This window comes from Vulpes lagopus, chromosome 8 (assembly GCF_018345385.1).
Source record: "Vulpes lagopus strain Blue_001 chromosome 8, ASM1834538v1, whole genome shotgun sequence".
NCBI lineage: Eukaryota > Metazoa > Chordata > Mammalia > Carnivora > Canidae > Vulpes > Vulpes lagopus.
Window position 1 is genome coordinate 108319954 of NC_054831.1, and position 22219 is coordinate 108342172.

The following is a 22219-nucleotide window of genomic DNA, read 5'->3' on the forward strand; positions in this document are numbered from 1 at the left end:
GTGGCTCTGGGTTTGAATCCCAGCCCCTCTAGTTATTGCCTGGGTGAGATCAGTCATTCCTCTGGTGAGATCACTCAATCCTCTGGGCCTCAGTAAAATGGAAGGATAGATTTAGTATCTGCTTCTTGAATGCATGTGGGAATTCAGTGAGACTGTCATGTGGTTAGAACAGTACCCAGTGTGCCTAGACACCACGACTATTTTTAAGTTCTAGAGTTGTGGTCACTGTAATGTAGGGATGCACCATTGTAGGGTGAGGACACCCAGGCACCCCCTGCCTTTCCAGTCAGCCCCAGACACCTCTATCAGCCCCAATCTTGCACTGAAATACTTGTGTCAGGGTTGGGACCACAGGCCCAGCCCAGGAAACTGGATGCTTCTGTCCTAGGCACTCAACCTGGGGACCCTGGTTGGCCTTTGTTCTCTAGTGAAAGCTCCTTTTCTGTCACCTCCTCAGGGCAAAGGTCACTTTCTGGGCAGCCAGGGCAGGGCTGGAGTTTGTGTGGGATGAGCAACGAGGTATAGCTTCCAAGGGCCAAGGCCAGGGAGGACTCCAGTTCTGGAGGCTGGGAGACACATGGGGGTAGGAGTGATGTACTTCACCAGGGTGACTGCTGGGGCAGGAGGAAGACCAGCTGTTTCCAGAACTTCCTGAAACCAGCCTTCAGAGGATCCTTGCAAAACAGCCACTGCAAGGTCTTTTCCGGGAAGCTCGAGATGTGTCCAGAGGGTGTGTCCAGCTCTGGCTAGGGCCACCACCCTCTGGCCTGGCCTTGGTCATGTAGGGGGGTTGGGGGCAGAAGCAGGTCTAGTTAGAATGCACAGCCCTACAGACTTGATTGGGGGAGGGGGTGTCTTTCTATGAGGAACACACAGACCTGCAGCCCAGGACCACCTCAACTTCCTTCTTGCTCCACAATTGGAACTGAAGCTCCACTGACTACTTGCTGTGTGACCTTGGCAAGTCTTATTCCTCTCGGGGCCCCTGTTTTCTCCTTTGTAAAACAGAGTAGATTGTTGCTGAGATTATAGCTATGGGTCTACAGGAGGTCATGGATAGTGCAAGCCCTCCAGAACAATAACCAGGCAAGGCAGGTGACAGAGGATTCAGAACCCTCCCTGGAGGGAGAATTAACCAGAAGGTCACTTTTGCAGCGCTGGTGAAAGTGAATTCTTGTACCTTGTCTCACTTTGCTCATCCCCTCACTATACAGATGAGAAAACTGGGTCTTCTCCTAGGGGACTGAGTCACAAAATTTGAAAGTGGTTAGGAGAGTAGATCCTAAGAGCTTTCATCTCAAAGAAAAACACATTTTTTTCTTTCTGTTTTTTTTTTTTTTTGTAACTCTAGGAGATCCTGGCTGTTAACATATTGTGGGCATCATTTCATGATATATGCTAGTCAACTCCTTAGCCTGTATGCTTGAACTCATACAGTGCCTATGTCAGTTATATCTCACCGAAACTGGAGAAAAAAATGAGCGAAAATATAAAGTCATGAAACACAGGCTTGATTCCTGGTACTACGCCTTATTAGCTATGTGCCTTTGGACAAGTCAGGAAAAATCTCTGGATTTCATTGTCCTCCTCTGGAAAGAGACAGTCATTAGGATCCAGGGGGCAAAAGAAGGTGTATGGGGCAGAGCCTTGGCTGGGCTTTCCCAGAGCCTTCATGCTGCACACCCTTGAGTCTCCACTGGTGGCTACATATTTGCATTGCCTGGGGAGCTTTCTAAATACTGTTTTTAAAAAAAGGCATTTTAAAAAGCTCCCCCAGGTGATTCTAATTGCAGTCAGGGGGAGCCCTATTTATTGGTGGACAGCCTCGGTTAGCTAAGTGTGGTCCAACAGGATAGACATCACTTGGGGGCAGGGAGGGCAGATGCTTCTTAGAAATGCAGAATCCTAGGCCCTGCCCAACACCTGCTGAACCAGATCTGCATGTTAACAAGATGCCCAGATGATTCAGTGCATATGCCAGTTTCCATAACTGTGATTTTATAGTTGGAGAACAAAGTATTGCCCTGCAGTGGATTTCAGATATGTGTTTGGAGACAAGACAGAAGGGGCAATTTGGGAGGATCTGAGGGCTGTGGGGACAGGAAGGAAGACGGTGACTGCCATCAGAAAAGTGGAGATATTCAATCTGTAAAACCATAGGACAGAGGCCAAGTGACAAAGTAGCTAAATGAGCTTCTGGCAGCCTTGCAGGCACTTCCTGGCCCGAGGAGGAATGTGATCAGGTCAGTCAGGCTGTGGCCAAGTAAGCGGTGTAATGAGAATGGCGCTCCCAGGTGCAGAACACCGCTTACTTGGCCACAGCCTGACTTTCTCTGAACTGTGTTTGTTTTATGTATATATTTAAACAGCTTGCTTTTCAGAGGAAGGGGGCGGGGAGACTGGACCTCCTCAGTGTGGGTGGAAACATAGTCCAGGCCTCCAAGCACACCGCAGGTGGCAGAAGAGGATGATTAATAAATTGAACGAGGTAAGCGTACCCCAGCCTGTAGTGGACCCAGCCTGCTCGGCGGTGCTGAAGCCACAGTTCATCTCAGGGCAGCTGCTGAAAGTTTCTGGGGTTTAGAACTCGGGCAGGGCTCAAGGGGAAAGAAGAAGAAGGAAAATGAATAAACAGCAATGAAGAATGTCCCTGAGCTCTGGGCTCTGCCGGTGTGCATTTCACCCGACCTACAGCTTCTGGGTGGTGCTCTGTTCCTGCCTCCTCCATGACTTCCCTGGGCAAGTCATCTTCAGGCTTTGGGGGACTCTGACTCCAGTTTTGCGTAAAGACAGAGACAGCACAAGGCCCCCTTGGTATGAAGGTGGACCCTGAGGGTCCACAGTCACCGCAGCATCATTTCCTGGGAACGTGAGATAGAATCCAGGATTCCGGTTTTCCGGGCAAACCTGCTGCAACCTCTGCCTGCCCAGCCCCTCCCCCATGACCAGGCTGATGGCACCACTCGGTGCCAGGTGTGCCCTGACCCTGGGCAGGGTACACCTGCCATAAGAGTGTCCTCCTGCGGGGTGTGGGTGCTTGGCACTTGGCCGGAGGACTTTCTCCTTACGCTCGGCAGACGACCAGGGACAACACGGAGGGCGCCAAAGGTCAGGGTTGAGCCATCCAGGTGAGCCTCCGGCAGGCAGAACATCCCAGGCTCCTAGGCCAGGTGGGAGCAGCTCCCAGCATCACCTCTTAACCCATTCTGGGTGGAATGGCAAAGGAAGTAATCTCAGGAATCCCCAGTGGGCCAACCTGCCCTCCAGTGGCGCTAGGCCGCAACTGCACCCTGCCTGCCGCCTTCTCACAGTGGGGTGCGGTTCTGGAGGAAAGCTCTCCAGCCATCAACTTGTTCAGCCCACAGGCAGGTGACAGAGTGGGTGCTATTCTCCTGTCATTTCAAGTATCTCTGCACCTCATATGATATTCAACTCTAAAGGGGGAAGGGAAGTAGCATGTCACCAGTACCTGCTGCCTACTAGGGACTTTGTATACCATGCTTCCTGGACGCCCCCAAAGGTCCTGGAGGCCAGGGGGTGTTACTAACTCAAGTCCAGAAATAGTTTCTGTCTCCGAAGACCAGCAACAAGCAGTCAAGTCACAGTCCATTCCACACCCATCTGACTTCCAAAGCCATGTTTTTTTATGTCCCACCCACCAGGGAACCCTTCCAGGACAGGAGATTCTAGGCCTTCACAAGGACCAGGCAAACAGCGAAAGGGAGGGGCAATATTGGGGAGTGGTGGGGACTGTGGCAAAGAGAGATGTGTGCTATATGTAAAGGGCATGGTCAAAAGACTCCACTGATTACTCTTGAGTGGGGACGTGGGGCCAAACACCCTAATGAAAGCTGAAGATCTGGATTTTCATGTAAAAGTTCTCAATTTTAAATACTGATGATTGATTCAGAAACGAGTTTAAATTTAATGCAAGTCAAACAAAGAATGTTTCTAACACCTTGAGCTTGTATAATACCCTCTTGATGCCGCTGACTTGAGTCTGGAGTGGGGAGGCAACTTGCCCACAAGCCCATGACCATACGGAGACAGGGTCTGCACTTGGCCCCACGTCTCCTGACTCCTAAGCCTGTGCTCCTGTCTGTTCACCTCTCTGTGGTCTGTCCTTCTCTCCAGTCCCTGGGGCAGGGGGTAAACCACTCCTGACCTTGGGTATTAGCAGGACACATCAGACTCAGGGTAGAGGCTAAGACACCATCCACATTTATTGGTCTAATTTGGCTTAAAGTGTGGAAGGGCCATCCTTGGGCCTTCTTGAAAGTAACAAATACATCACATAGCACGTGCAGCCCCTGGGAGCTCACCCGGATCCTGCTGAGGTAGTGGCTGGACCCAGTGGCCTTGCCTGATCATCTTGGTAGTTCCTGCCCCCACACCCTTAGACTTGGCCTTTTCCATTACACAGGTCAGACCTGGCCTGTCCATTCCCAAGCCCTGTATCTAGATCTGGGCTCAAAGTCTTTGGAATCCAGCATTTAAGAGGAGAGTCATCCCATTTAAAAGTGGGGACACAGAGGCTTGAGGCAAGAGGGGACTCATCCAAAAGCCTCATGGCCAAGTCCCTGGCTTGGCCCTCAGGCCACTGGGCTAGTCAGTGCTTGGACACTCTCCTCATCCCATTTCTGGGTGGAGAACATTCCCTGGCTTAGCTAGCTACTCTGAAAATGCAATGTATAAATATATACTTGTCTTTTAAAAAGTCATAAATTAGATTTTATACCTGGCCAGCCATGTAATATGATGTGAACATTCGTCACATGTCATATATGAACCACAGACCACATGTCCTGCCATGTATGGTGCCAGGACCAATGCCACTGGCCCACGGGCCATACTGCAAGTCCCAGGTAACCTTGCATAGGATTCGGCCTCATGTGGTCTTCTGTGTCACATACCACATCGTGACACTTTCACGTAGTGTGACTGTTCCTGACTGGTCATGTGTGTTCCATGCAATACAGGGTAGTTTCCTGGTCATACTAGGCCCCTGGTCCCTTGCTGAAGATTCTAGCCTGACAAATATTGCCCTCCCTCCCGGGACAGCACACAGAGGCACCCAGCTGAGGCTCTTTTCCTGAGCCCTCTGTCCTGGTGAGTGGAAGTTGGCTTCACTTGGCTGGACTTGAAGGATCTTGAGGAGGCCATCAAGTACCCCGAAGGGCTTGTGGCTGCTTGTCGAAGAAAGCGAAGTCCAGCCTGGGCTCCTGGCTCTGTAGATGCTGGGCCATGGTGGGGGAGATGGGATTGTTCCAGAGGCTGTAGGGCACAAGGGCAGGCACTCAGCTATAGGAGCTGTTGGCTCCTCCTTCGTCTCCATCTGCTGTCCTATCTACAGATGGGAAAGCCCAAGAGGACGAAGAGCCATGCCCCGACAGAGGTGGGTTAGACCAGCATGGCTACTCTAGGGAAACGGTGTCCTCCACACCCACCTCCTGGCTTTTCCCACTCAGTCTTTATCCCTAGGAGCTCGTGATCCCAGGCAGGATCATGCTCATATGATACATATGTGCAAAGAAGGAAAAAGCTCCCATTTCTTCAAGACTATACTTCCATCATTTGACATTGTCATGAGATACCGATTTCTATAGGACAAGACACTTCACTCCCATTTACTAGAAATCCAGCATATCAACTATATGAATGGTATCCCTTAGAGGCAGTGCCCGTGTACAGTACACAGCCTATACAGCTGTATGTCGTGGCTGTGATGATACCATTTTCAGTGCTTACTATGTGCTAGGCATTGTGCTCAGTGCTTTATATAATTGTTTGGTCCTCACAGCAACTGTCAGAGGTAGATATTATCATTGAGCCCATTTTACAGATGAGGAAATTGAGGTCAAGAGAGGTTGAGTCACTGACACAAAGTTACATAATTGGCATGGCAGAGCTGGGATTTGATCTAGGTCTGCTCGCTGCCGAATTCTTGGTGGAGAGATCCAAGTCTCCTCTGATAATCCCCAACCTGGGTTTTGCCTCCTTCTACAGGGAGTTCCCCTTACATTGTAGAGGTTGGCGAGGCCTCCCACCCACCATCTCTGCCCCTGTGAGCCCTTTTTACCGAATGACTTGGATGCCAGACCCTTGTGCCAGCCCTTCAGCCAGGAGCCAGGCTCCACAAGCTGTGATCCGATTCTTCTCCAGGCTTCGCAACAGAGAGCAGAGAAAGGGGAAAGGGAGAAACTGGCATGGGTGTGGGGGATGGGTTCCCCTATGCCCCCCTGACCCCAGGCCAAGATGCTTATGGAACCCAACAACAGTGCAGCAGGAAGGCTGAAGGCTGCGACCCAGGGAGAGCTAAGGTCGGCAGGGACTTGGACTAGAACATGTAACTCAGGGAGGGCTTCCTGGCAGGCAGGGGCCTGACCCAGCAGCCTCTTGGCTTTCCCCAGGATGGAGGTTCCCCTTCGCATCCTCCCCCAGTTCCGGTTTCCCAGGATGTGCCCCTCATACTCCATTCTCTTCAGCCGGCCCATCTGCGGCAGGACCCGGGCCAACTCGGCAGCCGCCTCGTCCCCGAGCAGATTCCAGGACAGCCTGCATGGGAGGGGTCCTGAGGTCAGTGCAGGAGATCCTTGAGGCCCAGGGGTAGAGACAAGGAGGCAGGTGGGGAGGGCTGGGGGCCAGCAGTGGAGGCTGCCATGCAGGTGCAAGAAAGGCCACTTGATGGTGTGCTTGTGGGCTCTCCCCGAAGACTTTTCAGGGCATAGGTGGTCCCTTCCTCCCCCCCATTCCCATTTTGAGCTGGTCATCATTCCTCAGGAACCCAGACGGCCTGGGATCTGGCTGTTGAGAGAATTCAGAGCACATGGTCTGCAGCAACCATGTCCTGATGCAAACTTCCACCCTAATATTCCGTCATAATATTTGCCCTATTCATGCACCCCATTTTTCTTTAAAGTAGTCTTCCCCACCCTGCTTTTTTTTTTTCACTTTAAGAAATTAATCTCAGGGAACACTTATCACTACTATCAATGGGAAACCTTCACTGACAACCCTAAACAGAAGGTAGTTATAAGGATAAATACGGTGCAGACAACATTATTGACTTCTAGCGGGATCCTGTGTCCTTCCTCAGGTGCTGAGCCTGTGGCCTGCCCCCTGCTGGTTACAAAGGGACACCCATGAAGAAAAACTGAAGCAGAACAAATTCAAGCATTGAGACGCTTAACTCTCTGGCATGGTGGTATTTCAGGACCATGGCAATTAGGTTGCACTGGCTAATCTCGAATTTATCTTTGATATAAAGTAATGATCTGCTCTATGGTACACAATATTTTTTGGCTGATCAAAATAAATAAGGAAAATCACCAGCATTAGGTGTTAAAGATACCTTAGCATGGATGTGAGACTTTGTCTTCGGTGTCATGTAATGAATGAGAAGGATGAGAACCTTTAAGATGCAAACCTAGTAGCCTCTTAGAATCCCCTGTGTCCTGTACCTTAGGAAACAGCATTTTCTTCCATCGTGCAGTCAGGGTCCCAGCCCAGTCCTGGTAGTGCATCTCCCCCTGTGGCAGAGCTGCCCAAGGTCAGAGTGCCTCTGATTGCCAAGAGGGAGGTGGGCATGGCCAGCAGGCAGGGCGGGGTCATGCTGGTTTCAAGCATTCTTCACTACCAACGGGTGGTTTGTAAATTGAAGCTCCGTAAGCCAGGAGACGTGATCTATCCAGCCGCCTCCCAAAGGAAGGTCAGGGGCAAAGTGCTTTTGGACACCAGCTAGCCTACCTCCCTCGGCTACTCCACAGTGAAGAAAAAAGCAGCAGAGCCTGAACGGACTTGCCCAACATTACTCACAGCCAAAATGTTAAAACTTCCTAGAGAGGGAGTTTAAGTAGGAATGACCCTCCCCGTTTACAGATGGGGCACCGGTCAGGGAGGGAGGGGACCAGCTATAGGCAGACCATGGCTGGCAGGCAGGCCGGGACCCCAGGTGCCCCGCTTCTCCCAGCACTCACAGGATTTCTTCCAGGGCCGGGCAGAGCACCAGGCTGGCAGCCAGGGGCTTGGCGGTGTGGTTGTCAATCTCACACGAAACCAGGCTGGAGACAAAGAAGAGGGCGGGAAGGAGGGTGTCTTGAGTCAGGGGCATCTCCAGCCAGCCTGCCCTCTGCTAACGGTGCAATCAGAGCAGGAAGGAGAGGAGTGGCCAGGGTTGGGGGGCAGGAGGAAGCCTTAGGAAGCTCCCCTATACCTGAGGCCTCTGTCACTTCACAGGCCTTCCCAGGTGCCAGAGACAAGGGCTGCCCCTACCGACCCCAGCTCCCCAGGTAGTCTCAAGAGGCTACTTACTCTATCTGCCTCAGCAGGGGGAGCCCCTGACAGAAATGCAGGACCCCTGTGGCCAGACTGTTCTCTGCCAAGCTGTAGGGCAGTGAGACACCTGTGAGAGGAGCCCCCAGACCCTCCCTGGCTGCCCCTGTGCCCATGCTCCAGGCCCCTGCTCACCTGATCTCTTCCACATATGGGCATCCATCCAGGGCTTGGCTCAGGCTCAGCGCCCCCTTTGGGCCCAGACGGCTAGATGGCAGGCTGGGGGAAGGGGAGTGGGTGAGGGGAGCCTGGGGGACCAGGTGTGGGGGTTGGGAGCCTTCCCAGAACCCCCACACTCAGCGGTTTCAGGCCACACCATCAGACCATCCAGATAACTGCCACCCCAAGCCCCCTCCCCATCCACACAGGACCCAGTGGGTATTAAGCACCCTGGCTTTTGGGTGTGAAATCCTAAGTTCAAGGCCTGGCTGTTTCATGAGTAAGTAAAGTAAGCTCTCCATGCGTCTCCTGGCTTTAGTCTCCTTGCCTGGAAAATAGAGGGAATAGAAACCCGGGCCTGGGGCTGCTGGGGGGGGCTCCAGTGAGATCCTGGCATAAACCAGTGTTTTTTCTCCTGCCCACCCTTTGCTGACACTGCCTTACTCGCCCTCAGCCCTCAGACTGGCTCAGGGACACGCCGAGCCGAGCAGAGACCATTGTGCTTCTTTTGTAGACAAGGAAACAGACTCAGAAGGGGTAGTGGCTTGGCCGACAGCCCAGAAGGGGCTGGTGGCAACCCAGGACAAGGCCGGGTCTCCCGCCTGCCCTGCCCCAGCCTTCAGAGGCAGGGGAGGAATGGGCAGGGTGGGGGCAGCTGGCCCCGGTACATCCCCCGCTCTGACCTAAGGCAGGGCCACTCAGCCAGGGGGGCCTTGATCCCCCAGTGGCCCCAGGGCACACCTGCCTGGGGGGGTGGGGAGGACACTCACTGCAGGACCCTCAGGCGGCAGGGCAGTCCCTGAGCCAGCCCCAGGGCTGTGGTATCCCCCAGGACGTTGTAGCCAAGCCTGGAAGAGGAGAGGGATGAGGTGAGCACCGGGCTGGCTGGCTCCCCACCCCTGCACTGCCCTGTGCCCACCAGGGGACACGAGGGCCAGGAGGAGTGGGGGACACTCAGGGCGGAGGGCAGCCAGCAGGCACACTCACATCAGCTCCTCCAAGTGCCTGCAGAGCGTGAGGGACTCTGCCAGCCGCGTCCCTCCAGCTGGACCAATGCCATTCCCTGAGAGGCTGAGGGGGATGGACGTTAGACCCTGGGACCCTCACGTCCACCCCCACGCACCACATCTGCTAGGGCCCCAAGAGACCACACCCCCGCCACACACCTTCTCAGCCTGATGGGGCAGAAAGGGCCAGAGAGGAGCCCGGCCTGGGCTGGCTGAAGGTCCTGAAGTCGGTGGGGCCAGGAGCCAGCCCAGCCCCACCATTTGGACCGTGACGTTGGGGGAAGGAATGTCACCGTGAGCTGGGGCCAGTGTGTCCCCAGATCACGACGTGGCTACTGAGGGCCCCTATCAGTAGGACTGACCACTCACTCTATCTTCCTGAGCTCCGGCAGTCCTGGTAGGACGGCAGCTAAGTGCTGGGCACCGGTGTCTCTGATCTGGTTGTGGCTCAAGCTTGGGGAGAGAACAGTAGAGAATTGGCGCTATCCGCCTGCCACACAGGTCATATTGTCCACGTCTCCCCTCCCAGAACAGAAGAGGAGGCTGCTGTCTGGAGGGAGTCCCCTCCTGCTGTGTCAGCTGAGCCCTTCACCCTCTTGTCTTCTGTTTAGGATGTTCTCCCCAGTGTCTGACCTGAGTCCCTCTTGCTGCCATCCACACTCTCACATCCTATCCTGGGGTCTCTTGACGATCTAGGCCTGAGGTCAGGCAGTGGGAAGTGGCTGAAAGCAATGGGACTAAGCCGGGCAGGGCGTACTCAATCAAGGAGCCCTTTGCGGGATCCCTGGGTGGCGCAGCGGTTTGGCGCCTGCCTTTGGCCCAGGGCGCGATCCTGGAGACCCGGGATCGAATCCCACATCGGGCTCCCGGTGCATGGAGCCTGCTTCTCCCTCCGCCTATGTCTCTGCCTCTCTCTCTCTCTCTGTGACTATCATAAATAAAAAAAAAAAAAAAAAAAAAAAAAAAAAAGGAGCCCTTTGCTTTCATCATCTGACCCTGCCAAAATTGTCTTTGGTTGGGGGAGGGATGAGGAACTCACCCCAGCTCCTTCAAGCTCATGGCAGCTCTGAGGGCCTTGGAAAGTTGGTGGCAGCCGACATCACAAATACCGTTCCTGCTCAGCCTGGAGAAGCAGAGGCTGTGGTCAGGACCAGAGGCCTTTGCAGGTGCTTTGCAAAGCTTTTACACAACTGGGAACCCAGATGCCAATCGATCAGCTTCAAGGGTTGGAGAGGGGGACAGGCAAGGTGGCTGTAGCCAAAGTCCAGATGAAAAAACTGAGCCCAGGAAGGAGCCATGACTGGCCAAGGACCGCTCATGACTCCCAGGCAAAGTAGACATGAAAGCCCAGAGCTCCCCACTCCCCCGCCCCGAGGGCAAGTGGACACATTATTTTGGTCTGGCCAGGCTTTGCCTCAGCCTCTGTGGCAGGAGCTCCAGGCCACCCCAGCTCAATGCCAATTACACACGGCCTCCGCAATTCAGGCAATTCATGTCTCCACGGCATAGGTGTCCCAATCTGGGCAAATGCTGGGCTTCTCCAGAAAGCCAGTTTATTGTCTTTTCTGCACCCTGACCTTGCTCTGCCTCCACGAGTGTGGAAAAAAACAGAACAAATCAAACCAGTGGAGGTAAACTCGGCCCCATGTCGAGTGTTTAAAGATTGCTTTGTGTTCTTTCACTTCACAAACTGAACTTCAGCGAAGTGCCTTTCTAACACTTAATTTGGGATGAAATGACCTCGTCCCAGAACTCTCTGACCTCGTTGGCCGCGCATTCCTCTGGCCAGCCTGGGGCGGGGACTGGGGGAGAAGCAAAGCCACGCTTTGTGTTGTTGCTTGGGTTTCTTCTTAGTTGCCACATTTTGTTTTGAAAAATCCCAAGAAAAGAACGTGTTTTATCTATTCATCAGGGTGGCCAGGGGCCCAAGTGGAGAATGTCGAGGTCACCAAATCGGAGTCTAGACCCTCATTGCCTGGAGTGTGGTTGGTTCCTCCAGAATTGGTATCATGTGGGAGCTTGTTGGAAATGCAGAATCTAGGCAACCCAGGCGTGTGGCATCAGAAATGTGAGCAAGAACACAGGGTGAATTTGTGCATGTCAAGGGCTGTTCCAGGACTGGGCTCCAAACCCATCAGGTCCCTTCTGTCATCAGGAGGGAGTTGGTGGCATTGAAAGGCAAGAGCGGTGGGCATCAGCCCAGGATGGCAGAACGTCCCTGGGGTAGGAGTCACGGGGGGCCTTATGGAAGGGCCCCTAGTGTTTCCCTGGGCTGATGGTCCCAAAAGAGCTGGGGAACATGTCCCCCCCCCCCACTCATTCCTATGGGGTTACTTGGCCACTTACCGGAGGCTCTGTAGGAGGGTCATGTGGCTTAGTCCTTGAGTGAACACGGCCAGGGTGGAGCTGCCTAGTGGGAGATGGCTGAGGCTGCAAAAGAGGAGGTCAGAGGAGGACTTGGTATCGCTGGGGCTGGGTCCCAGGTACAGAGACCAAGACCCCATCCAGTCTGGAGGCTCTGGCATTTAGCAATACCCAAGGACCTCCAAGATAGCCACTTACATTCACACAGAGCAGACTCATTCTCATTGTATAAAACAAAACCGCATGAGACATCCAAAGGCCATTTCTCTGCACAAATTAAGACTCCCCGGGCAGCAGTTTTATGTTCCGAATCACACCAGACCCAGACTGCTGACCAGGAATCCTAGCAACCACACAGTGAACATAAACTATAGGCCCAGCACTGAGCTCAGGGCCGTTCTGAGGAGTGGAACTCTCTTGTCCCCATTTTACAGATGAGGCACACTGAGGCTCAGAGCATTATGGAAAGGAGAAGCATTGGGAACAGGACCCAAGTCCATAGACTCCCATTCCTGGACCCCACCTATGCATCACTCATGGGATCACACTCCTGTAGGCCCCAGGCTGGGCAGGAAAGATTAATAATAATAATAATAATAATAATAATAATAACAACAACAACAATAAATAGCAGCCAGTACTTGCAGAGTGTGAACTCTGTGCCAGGCTCTGTTCTGAGGTCCTAATATATATTATCTCATTTAATCCTTGCCACAAGCCTAGGAGGTAAGTAGATATTGCTATCATCTCCAAAGTTAAGATGGGAAGAAAAGCACAGAGAAGCTAAGTAACTCGCCCAAGCTCACACATTCATAGGTGCCCTGGTCTGCCTAGAATTGAGGGGGGCTCCAGGATGCAGGACTCTCAGCCTCGGGGAAACTGGGACAGATGGACACCCTACCAAGAATTAAACCTGGGTGGTGTGGCCCCTAACCATGGTCCTTGCCTCTATTTGGCCACAGATGGACAGGTGGAAGAAGTCAGCCAGAGGTTCAAGGAAAGCTGCCTGGCAGGGAGGAGACATTCAGAAATGACAGCTCTGAAACCAGAGGAGGTGTCTGGGCAGTGCAGATCCATCCCCTTCCTTCATTATGCCCATTTTATAGTTGAGGCGGCTGAGGAGGTGAGAGGCAAGGAGGAGCACTGGGTGCCTGGGACACCAGAGAAGGGTCCCACATCTGTCCTGTTCTCTGCAGTACCTCCAGCTCCGAGTCCTGGGCCCCTGGGTAAATACCTGTCAAATGCGTGCATGAGCCAATCAATGACCTCATTGGGCCTCCAACAACCCCCTTCCTCTGCCAGAACAAAAGCTTCCAGAAGGAAGGGAGGCTGAGCAGAGGTGAAGGCACATGGGGGGAGGTCAAAGAAACAGCTCAGGAGAAAGACATGTGGGGTCCTCTGGTTAAAGGTCTCTTCAATACCATCCATGCCCTGGTCCCCAGCAAAAAGGGACAAAAGTGGGAGAATTTTATTGTTAATGAGCAAAAAGTCAGAAGGCTACTTTTCAATTATATTCAAAACACATGTTGAAACAAATCCAGAGGGAAATTCACAAACTGCTCATTCACAGCAGTTTTCCCAGGAGGATGTCGCCACTGGAGGATGTCATGTCCTTTGTTACTTATTTCTGTAACTATGAAACTTTTTATAACCAGTGTATATTTTTGGTCACCAGGTGAACTTTGAGATTAAAAGTAGATGCCCCATAAAAGGGTCTCTCTAGATGCTGTTATGTCTGGGCATGGTGGCGGGGAGACACTCACTGACCCTTCATACTGAGACTGTTTCTTGTCTTTCTGGAACTTGGTGACTCCAAATTATAGTTGAGAGTAAAGAAGTTGCCAGTTACTAAGGAAATTATTGTAAGCAAGTAGCAGTGGACGTCTATGGGTCTAATTTGCCCACAGTTTGTGTTCCCTTCTTCTGACATTAGCACCCTGAAACACCACCAGCCCCTCAAGACCAGATAGTTGGGTGAGTGTGTGACCCAGATCTGGCCACTCAAAATACCGTGTGATTGGCTTAGCGGTGAGCTTGTGACCTGAGCTAGACCAGTGAGAATCATCTAGAGCCTTGTGTTATAACTACACAGAGAAAGGTGCTCCCTTTCTGCAAAGTTGGTAGGAAGTGAACCTGCAACTGCAGGGATGTCCTGCCTGGCAATGAAGTCAAGATGGGGGTAAGGAGGGAGCAGAGAGAGAGAACAAATACAGAACCCCTGGATATAGCTATGCCTGAAGTTAGATTCCTTGTAATTTTCTGTGACACGAGCCACTACATTTCTGACTTGGGTCAGTTTGAGTATCTGTTTCCAGTGATCAAGCATTTTCATGGCACTCAGAGCCCAGGTAAGGGAGTAAAAGGGAGGGCTTTTGGCTCACCTCTATCCATTCAGGGATGTCATGGTTTGTTTTCACAAGAGCTGCAAAAGTTCCTAGCCTTACTTCCAGCTCATCCCCCCCTTCCCTCCTTCCCCCCCATCACTTACTCGAGCTTCTTCAGCCAGCACTTGCCCTCAAGGACCGTCATCAGCACTTCAGTGTCCTCCTCACCAAACTGATTGTTGGACAAGCTGGAGGGGACCAAGTACGAGGTGAGTGTTAGACAAGCCTGTTCGGCTCCAGCTCCGGAGATGAGCTCTCTCACTAGAAGAGGGACTAGCTAGGCTTCACAAGGATGCCCACTCCCACCCACCACCCCCCTGCCCCAGTCTCTTAGTGCCTTCAGGAGGGCAGCTCGGGGTCTGCAGATCCTGGACCATCAGGGCACTGCTAGCTCCAAGGGCCAGGTTTTGGGGTCCCTGAGGAGGGGGGCATGGCCATCACAAGCTGACCCAGCTGAGAAAGGATGCCCTGGATGAGGGTTGCAAAATGAAGAAGCCAGGGACAAGGGACACACACACACACACACACACACACACACAGACACACACGCAGTGATTCCTTCGGCCCCTTAACCCTCTCTGTACTCTGACACCTATAGCCACCCCCGGCAGAGAAGGGTGATGATCCTCATTTTACATTTTATGTGAGATAGCCCAAGACCAGACAGGCACAGTTATTCTTATGACTGATAAGTTGAGACCAAGAAGATGGTGCTTAGCTTTCCCAGGCTACACCCAGGGTTGCAGGATTGCTGGGCTTCATCAGGGAGCAAAGTGATAGGCTGAAGTCCCACCACCCACCTTGCCAAAGGCCCAACTGTCCTCTCCACCCCTGCCCTCAGCTGGGCCGTCCCTTCCTGGATCCCCCCACTGTGACTTACTCCAGCTCCTCCAGGTGGTGGCAGTTTCTCAGGCCAAATGTCAGGTGGGCCAGGCCCTTGGAACTCATACAGCTGGAGGTCAGTCTGGTGGGGGTCAAAGGGCAATGGGTCAGGCAGGGGCTCTTGGTCTTGAGAGCCCTGGATGGGGTAGTAGAGGGCAAGGAAGAGGGGAGGGATAGGAGGAAAGGGCCTCTTTCCCCTCATAAATCTCCCCCACTGTGGAATGATTAAACTTAGCTTGGACTAGTTGAATATTTCCCTAACCCATTTATAGGCAGCAACTTTACCACGTGTGCCATAGTTGGGCATCCCTGTGAGGTCTAGCTAGCTATGATCTTTTACCACAAGCTCTGCATCTTCATTTAAATGACAAAAAAGTGAGCAGCAAGTATTAGAGAAGTGTTAAAGATACACTGGCACCAAAAAGACACCTTCTCCTTGATGCATTCCATTGGATTAAAACAGAATTAAACGTTAGGAAAGCTCCATGTTGCAACCATCATACTGACATTTGGTTCAGGCAAGAATTATCAATGGAGGTTGAAATCAGTAAATGATAGTATGAGCAAGGACAGGGTATCTACATAGTCTTAAAGTATCTTCCTACAAGATATGGAATAATTAGAAAGGGAAAACAGTAGCTTTGCAGGGGAAGAAACCTGGCTGACACCACCTTCACCAGGTGATCACAGTTACCATCACCAGTCAGGGCACAAAGAGACAACATGTGCCTCCCAAGAAGAGCACATTGCCTCTGGGAGATTTCTGCCCCATGTGCAGAACCTAAATCTAAACCTGAAGAAACATGGAAGCCAAACTGAAGGACTTTTTACAAAATCCCTGACATGTAAATGTCATGACAATATCATGTAAGATAAAGAGGGGCTAAGGACCATTCCAAGCTGGAGACCAAAGGCAAATGACAACTAAGTGCAGCCTGTGATCCTAGGTGGAATCCAGGACTGGAAAAAAAAAATGCAACAAACAACTTGACAAAAGCATTTGGTAAAATTGGAATATGAACAGTAGGTTTTTTGTTTGTTTTTAAAAGATTTTATGTACTTATTTGACAGAGAGAGAGATTGAGAGCACAAGCAGGGGCAGCATCAGAGGGAAAGGGAGAAGCAGCTCTTTGCTGAGCAGGGAGCCTGATGCAGGGCTTGATCCCAGGACCCAGGGATCATGACCTGAGCCAAAGGCAGATGCTTAACTGACTGAGCCACCGAGGCACTCCATGAATGGTAATTTTGATAATGACAGTGTACCAATGTTAAATTTCCTGCATTTTATACTTTTACTGGATTATGGGAAAGAATGTCCTAGTTCTTAGGAGGAAATTCACAGAAATTGTAAGGGGTGAAGGGGCATGTTCATGCAACTACTTTCAGATGGCTCTGAGGGAAAGAGGAGAACAGAAGGGAGGGGTGAGGAAGGAGGGAGGACAGGAGAAAGAGGATGTAAAAAAATACTGACAAGGGGGTGAATTTGGGAAAATGGTATATGGAACCGCTTCTAGGCCTTCTGTTTGTTTACAGTTATTTCAAATGTTAAAAAAAGAGAGAGAGAAAGATAAAGCATTGAAAAGGAAACCACCCTTGCCATGTGGCCATGTGATTGACCACATGCCCTGATATCATTTCCAGGGCTGCAGGAGTCCCAGCCCCTGGGGTGGGGACACAGAATATCTCTGAGCCCAGGGCAGGAAGAAGGGGGCAGGGCCAGGGGACTGAGTGAGCATCTCAGCTGCATACCTGAATGTCTTCAGCTCAGAGAGAGACAGCAGGAGGTTTTTTAGCAGCAGGGAGCTGGAGTCGCAGAGGTTCACCTGGGACAAGCTGAAAAGGTCCGAGCATATTCCAGAGGATTTCAGGTTGGATGCACCTCAGGATCATCCATCACACAGAGATGGGGAGCCCAAGAGAGGGGAAAGAACCACCCAAAAGCTCCTGGTGGGGGCATCTATACCACCCTGGGGCCCTCCCCCACTGGCCAAGAGTAATTTTCTCCTGCTAAGGGAAGCAAGAAGGCCAGAGAAACTAATGCTGCCCTAGGTTCTGCTTGTTCCCATTCTGGACTGGCCAGCCTCTCCCACGTGGCCTGTAGTGGGCACTGGGGGTGACCAGAGGAGCCAGGGCCCTAGATGGTGTTTCGGGCTTCTGACCTGAGCTGCTGCAGCCTGGCACATGTCTCCATCAGCTGCCCAGCAAGAAGGCTGTGGTGGGTCTCAAGGTCACAGTGAGCCAACCTGGAGGTAGACAGGTTGGCAGGAGTTACTGAACATCTAGGTCACTACTGGGGACTCAGTCTCTTCTTACAAGGAGCTTACCTTTTAGGGGCAAATAAATACTAATGAGATAAAGTCCCACAATTTTCTATTCAATTATAGAAAGTGCTATGAAAGAGAGATCTAGATGGGGCAGCTGGTATGGCTGCCCAGGCTGTTCACTGCACAAGGGGACCCAGCCAAGGAGGTGAGTTGGGGCTGAGATCCACTATGGTCTGTTCCCAACATGTACATGTGCAGGGCTGCATTCACTCAAAAGGGGTGACATTTTAATTTCCAAAATGTGCTGTATGGATTAGGGGTGCTGTGAACCCAGGCATGAGTGGATCATGGGAGAACTTGACTATATCTGGAGGCTCAGAGAGGGTCTTCCTCAGGTGGTAGCGTTAATGCTAAGATCTGAAGGACAGGGGGAGTTAGCCAGGGAAAGGAGGACAAGGGTAGTAGGAGAGAACATTCTGGTCCAGGAGTAGCCTGTGCAAAAACTCTGAGGTCAAAGACCTCTGAGGTGGTGTTGGAGGACTGAAAGGTGGTGGGGATGACTGGAGCCGAGACGGGGGTTTGGGATGGGGACGGACAACATGGAGAGGCAGGTTGGGCCAGACCTCATTGGCCATGCAGACACTTTGGACGTCGGAGGGCTCTGAGCAAGGCACGAGAACTACTGATCAGAAGCAGCAATACCTCTACCCCCACACCATCACCAGCTACTCCCTTGGGGGCCCAGGTACTAGGTCCCACCTGAGCACCACGGCTTCTGGGTTCTCCTGAGGGGGGAACTCCAGCTGGAGACAGAGCTGCTGCTGGGTCTCCGAAATGCTGAGGAGAGAAGGGGTAGCCAGTGTGAGGTCTGAAGCAGCCTTGCCATGGAGGTTGAGCTCCGCCTGGGGCTGCTGGTCCACTGACTCTGAACTCCCAGACCCAGTAGGGATCGGGACATACGTCAGTAGGACTCCAAAGCCTTTGTGCTTAGCTACTCCATTTCACTACTCTAGTCATAGAGCCATAATGTGTGTTTACGATAATCCAGGGGCCACTTCCAGGCAACCAGGCAATCCAGGGTGGACTCCCAGCTGGGATCCATCAGTTGTCTTTTTTTTTTTTTAATTTTATTTATTTATTCATGAGAGACACAGAGAGATGCAGAGACACCTGAGAAAAGAAGCAGCTTTCCTGAGGGGACCCTGATGTGGGACTCGATCCCAGGACCTGGGATCACACCCTGAGCCAAAGGCAGACGCTCAACCCCTGAGCCACCCAGGTGCCCCCATCAGTTTTGCCTTAATTCTGTGGCTGCCTTCCTCTCTCTGGTATTGTGGCTTGATTACTGCACAAGTCCCAACACGTATGTGTAGCCTCTGCCATCTTAGCAATCCAGAGAATTTGCTAGTGACACAGCTATTACCCTACAGGGCAAGAGACTGATGTCTAGCTAAGGGATGGTCCCAAAAGTCATGAAAAGATGAAGAATTCTGAGGGGCCTCCTCCCTCCACTCACCTTATTTCAGTGATGTTGCCTGAGGTCTGGGTGCAGACTCTTAGCAGGGCGAGCACCCCGGCTTTGCCTACCCACGGCTCCTCCACCCTGTCACAGAAGCAGAACTGGATGAAGCTCCCCAGGGTAGGCCGGGAGGGGATGGGGGTGCCAAGTGGGTCTCAGATGCTTTTTGGTTTTGCTTATTTAAAAACTATAAAATTAGGCAACTAGGCACCAGCATAAAACAGGAAATTAACCTCTTCCTTGTTCCGACGGTCACTGCAACAACCCAACAGAACATATTCTTTTTTTAAGCAATAGTTTTAGATTTAAGGAAAGGTATGTATAGCATTGCATGGCAAGGATAAGGAAATAAAACCATATACAAAACATCCCCATTTGCATTAAAAAAAGGAAAAATACGTATGGAGAGGGGAAGAAAACAATATTAAAAGTTAACGATGGCTGTTTAGATGATAGAATTCTCACAAACGGTTTCTTCCTTTCTTCCTTCGTTTCCAATATTTTTCCGGACTTTCTACAATGTGCTTGCAATTAATTTAGAAGCAGGAAAAAAGAGAGTTGTTTAAGATATTTCTGCTTCTGAAGTTATGTTGAGGTCTTTTTTTTCCCCCTCCAAAGTACTATTTTCTTATGTTCATCTGGATTTTTCACAAATCTCTACAACGAGTATGCATTATTTTTAGAGTTAGGAAAAGTTTTATTTCAAAGCGTTATTTCGGGTGATCCAGCAATTCTGGGTATATACCCAAAAGAACTGAAAGCAGAGATGATACAAAGAGGTACGTGGACACATGTGTTTGCAGGCAGGCACTTTAGCCAAAAGGCTGGATAACCCAAGTGTTCACGGACGGATGGATGCATACACGAAACGGGATATCCACCTACAAGGCACCATCAGTCAGTCTTAAAAGGAAGGAAACTCTGACAGGTGCTACACCATGCATGAACCCTGAGGACATGATGCTCAGTGAAACAAGCCAGTCACAAAAAAGATAAATCCTGAACAATCCCACTTCCATGAGGTCCCTAGAGCAGTCAAACCCCCAGATTCAGAAGGTAGGATGGTGGCTGCCAGGGGCTGGGGAAGGGGCGACTGCGGATCTGTGTAATGGGGACGAAGTGTCAGTTTCCCATGAAAAGAGTTGCAGCTGTAGACCAACATGAATGTACTTAACGTACCTGAGCCAGACCCGTAAAGATGGGTAAGATGGGAACTTTTAATTATGTGCATTGCAGCACAAGTAAGCAAGACTGTGGCATTTTGGAGAATGACCAGACCTCGTGGGCCTCATCATTGGCTGTGTGGAGAAGTGCATAGCACTGGCCGTGAGGTCAGTTTTCTGGGCACAAATATGTAACTGAATCTCATTTATGATCTAATTTCCATTCCGGAAAAGTCAGGGGTTTAGAGGAACAAATGCAATTTGACATCAGAAGGAAGCAACTAGACAGAGCCGGCAAGTGTAGAGACACCACAGTCAGTGACATAAAAGAGGAAAGTGAGGAGTTGGTGGGGGGTGACACATGGATTGAGAATCCTAAGAGCCATTGCTACCCCCATGCCAATGTGGATCTTGACTGGATCACAGGTCCGACCAGCCAGCTGTCCCACTTGGGGACAGTGGGACCTTTGAGATCTGACTGGGTCATCACAACACTCAGAATTGCTTCCGATTCTCCTGGGTGTCCTCATCCAACTGTGGTTGTATAGAAAATGTGCTTATTTTTAAAAAATTGTGGTGAAATGTTTAGGAGGAATGTTCTACGAGATCTATAACTTGAGAACAATGTAGCAAAAAAAAAAAAAAATTAAAAGATGAAGCAAATACAGTGAACCCTGAACAGCTCTTAAGCCCAGCTGATAAGAACATGAGTCTTAAACATTAGTTTCTCTACGTGTTGATAATTTTTCTGCTTTTCTGAAAGGTTTAAAATGATCTTCGTAAAAAAATAAAAATAAAAATAAATCAAATGATCTTCGTGAACATACACACATGGTATCTGTTATATGTCACTGCTGACCTCAGCTGGGTGTCCTTTGGGGTTTCCTTTTTTTTTTTTTCTTAAGTGCCCAAGCAGAGGTCCTACGGCAAGGAGGGCAGCTTCTCTGTGTACCTGAGGGGAGTTTCTGGGGCTACAGGCAGGATCTTAGTGGCAGGGTTTGGGTGTAAGATTTGGCTGGGGCCACGGTCCTGGGGAGACCTATTCTCCAGTGCTCACCCCCAGCCCCTCCTAGGGGCACCAAGGAAGACAGTACCTGAGAGTGAACAGGCCCACTGGACACCTCAGCAGACTCAGGAGAACTATCAGCTGCTCCAGGCCCAGGCCGCACTGGGTCAGCCTGGGGACAGAGGTCGGTTACCGGGTAGCTCTCCTGGGAGCCCCTGCCCCTCCCTTGCGCCTGTGGGTGGACCCCATCACTCACGTGAGCGCTGTCAGCTTCAGGGCCTGGTTCAGGTCGGTGGCCAGTCTGGGCACATGCTCTGGCATGAGGTTGCACTGGCTCAGCCTGAGGGCAGAGGGGAAGGGGCAGAGTTGGGATGAAGCCTGTTAGAGTCCCGTCTCCCCCCAGGGCCTATGGGGTACCCCACACTGAGCCAACAGCCTGGAATCAGGGCCTGGGCACAAACCAAAGATGAAGCTCATGTTTTGGGAGCTTCCTATCTCCTGAGAGAGATCCCCCTGCCCCCTGCCAGGAAAGGGTTGAGAGTATCACTCATCAAGCCCTGACTATTAGCCAGGCCCTGTGCCAGCATCCAGGTAGGGTTGCCTGACACACAGCATCTTGTGGGATTCCAGGCACATCATTTATAGGCAGAGAAGCTGACTAACCCAAGGACACACAGCAGGTGAGAAGTAAGGGTGGAATTGAGTTTCTATCCAAGTCAGTCTGACTCCAGACTCTAAACCCACTCCCTACTCCCCAGTAAAGCTTTATTCCTGCTCTCTTGGAGGCAGGAGGCCTACGGGTCTTGCTGGGACCCCACCCTCCTGGCACTTTGGCCCTGGATGGCCAGCAGACAGGCCCCACATGGCAGTTGACTCTCATTGGACAGGGATCCCTGGAGACGTCCATGAGAGGCTGACATTGCAGCTGGGTATTAAAGGCTTAGGAGAATTTTATCTTGGAAAACATGGGGAAGAGAGTGTCAGACTGAGTGCCCGGTGGGAAGGAAGCTTTAACTGGGCAGTGGGTGTTCAGTGAGCAAGAAGTGAAAGCCATTTGGGCTGAATATGGGTGTGCATGTGTGTTATGGGCATGTTTGTGTGGTATGTGTGCATCTGTGTGTGTGTTCTGTAGGTGTATAC

At 51.4% G+C, this 22219-nt stretch overlaps 1 protein-coding gene across 10 annotated transcripts in view; it reads right to left on the reverse strand.

Annotated features, from left to right (window-relative positions):
- Positions 1 to 4198: 4198 nt before the first annotated feature.
- The window catches only part of NLRC5 (NLR family CARD domain containing 5), an 81316-nt gene continuing 63295 nt past the window's right edge, over positions 4199 to 22219 (reverse strand). For 6 of the 10 annotated variants that reach the window (XM_041766805.1, XM_041766809.1, XM_041766807.1 and 3 more), the window contains 19 exons: positions 21336 to 21419; positions 21168 to 21251; positions 18908 to 18994; positions 18151 to 18228; positions 17287 to 17370; positions 16877 to 16960; positions 15126 to 15209; positions 14350 to 14433; positions 11844 to 11927; positions 10537 to 10620; positions 9867 to 9950; positions 9478 to 9561; positions 9261 to 9338; positions 8467 to 8550; positions 8311 to 8382; positions 7977 to 8060; positions 6472 to 6555; positions 6080 to 6163; positions 4199 to 5274 (listed from right to left, as the gene is read on the reverse strand). In XM_041766805.1, the coding sequence (XP_041622739.1) occupies positions 5163 to 5274; positions 6080 to 6163; positions 6472 to 6555; positions 7977 to 8060; positions 8311 to 8382; positions 8467 to 8550; positions 9261 to 9338; positions 9478 to 9561; positions 9867 to 9950; positions 10537 to 10620; positions 11844 to 11927; positions 14350 to 14433; positions 15126 to 15209; positions 16877 to 16960; positions 17287 to 17370; positions 18151 to 18228; positions 18908 to 18994; positions 21168 to 21251; positions 21336 to 21419 (1603 nt within the window). In that variant the 3' untranslated portion in view covers positions 4199 to 5162. The other 4 variants (XM_041766808.1, XR_005989447.1, XR_005989448.1 and 1 more) reach the window with 4 other exon arrangements.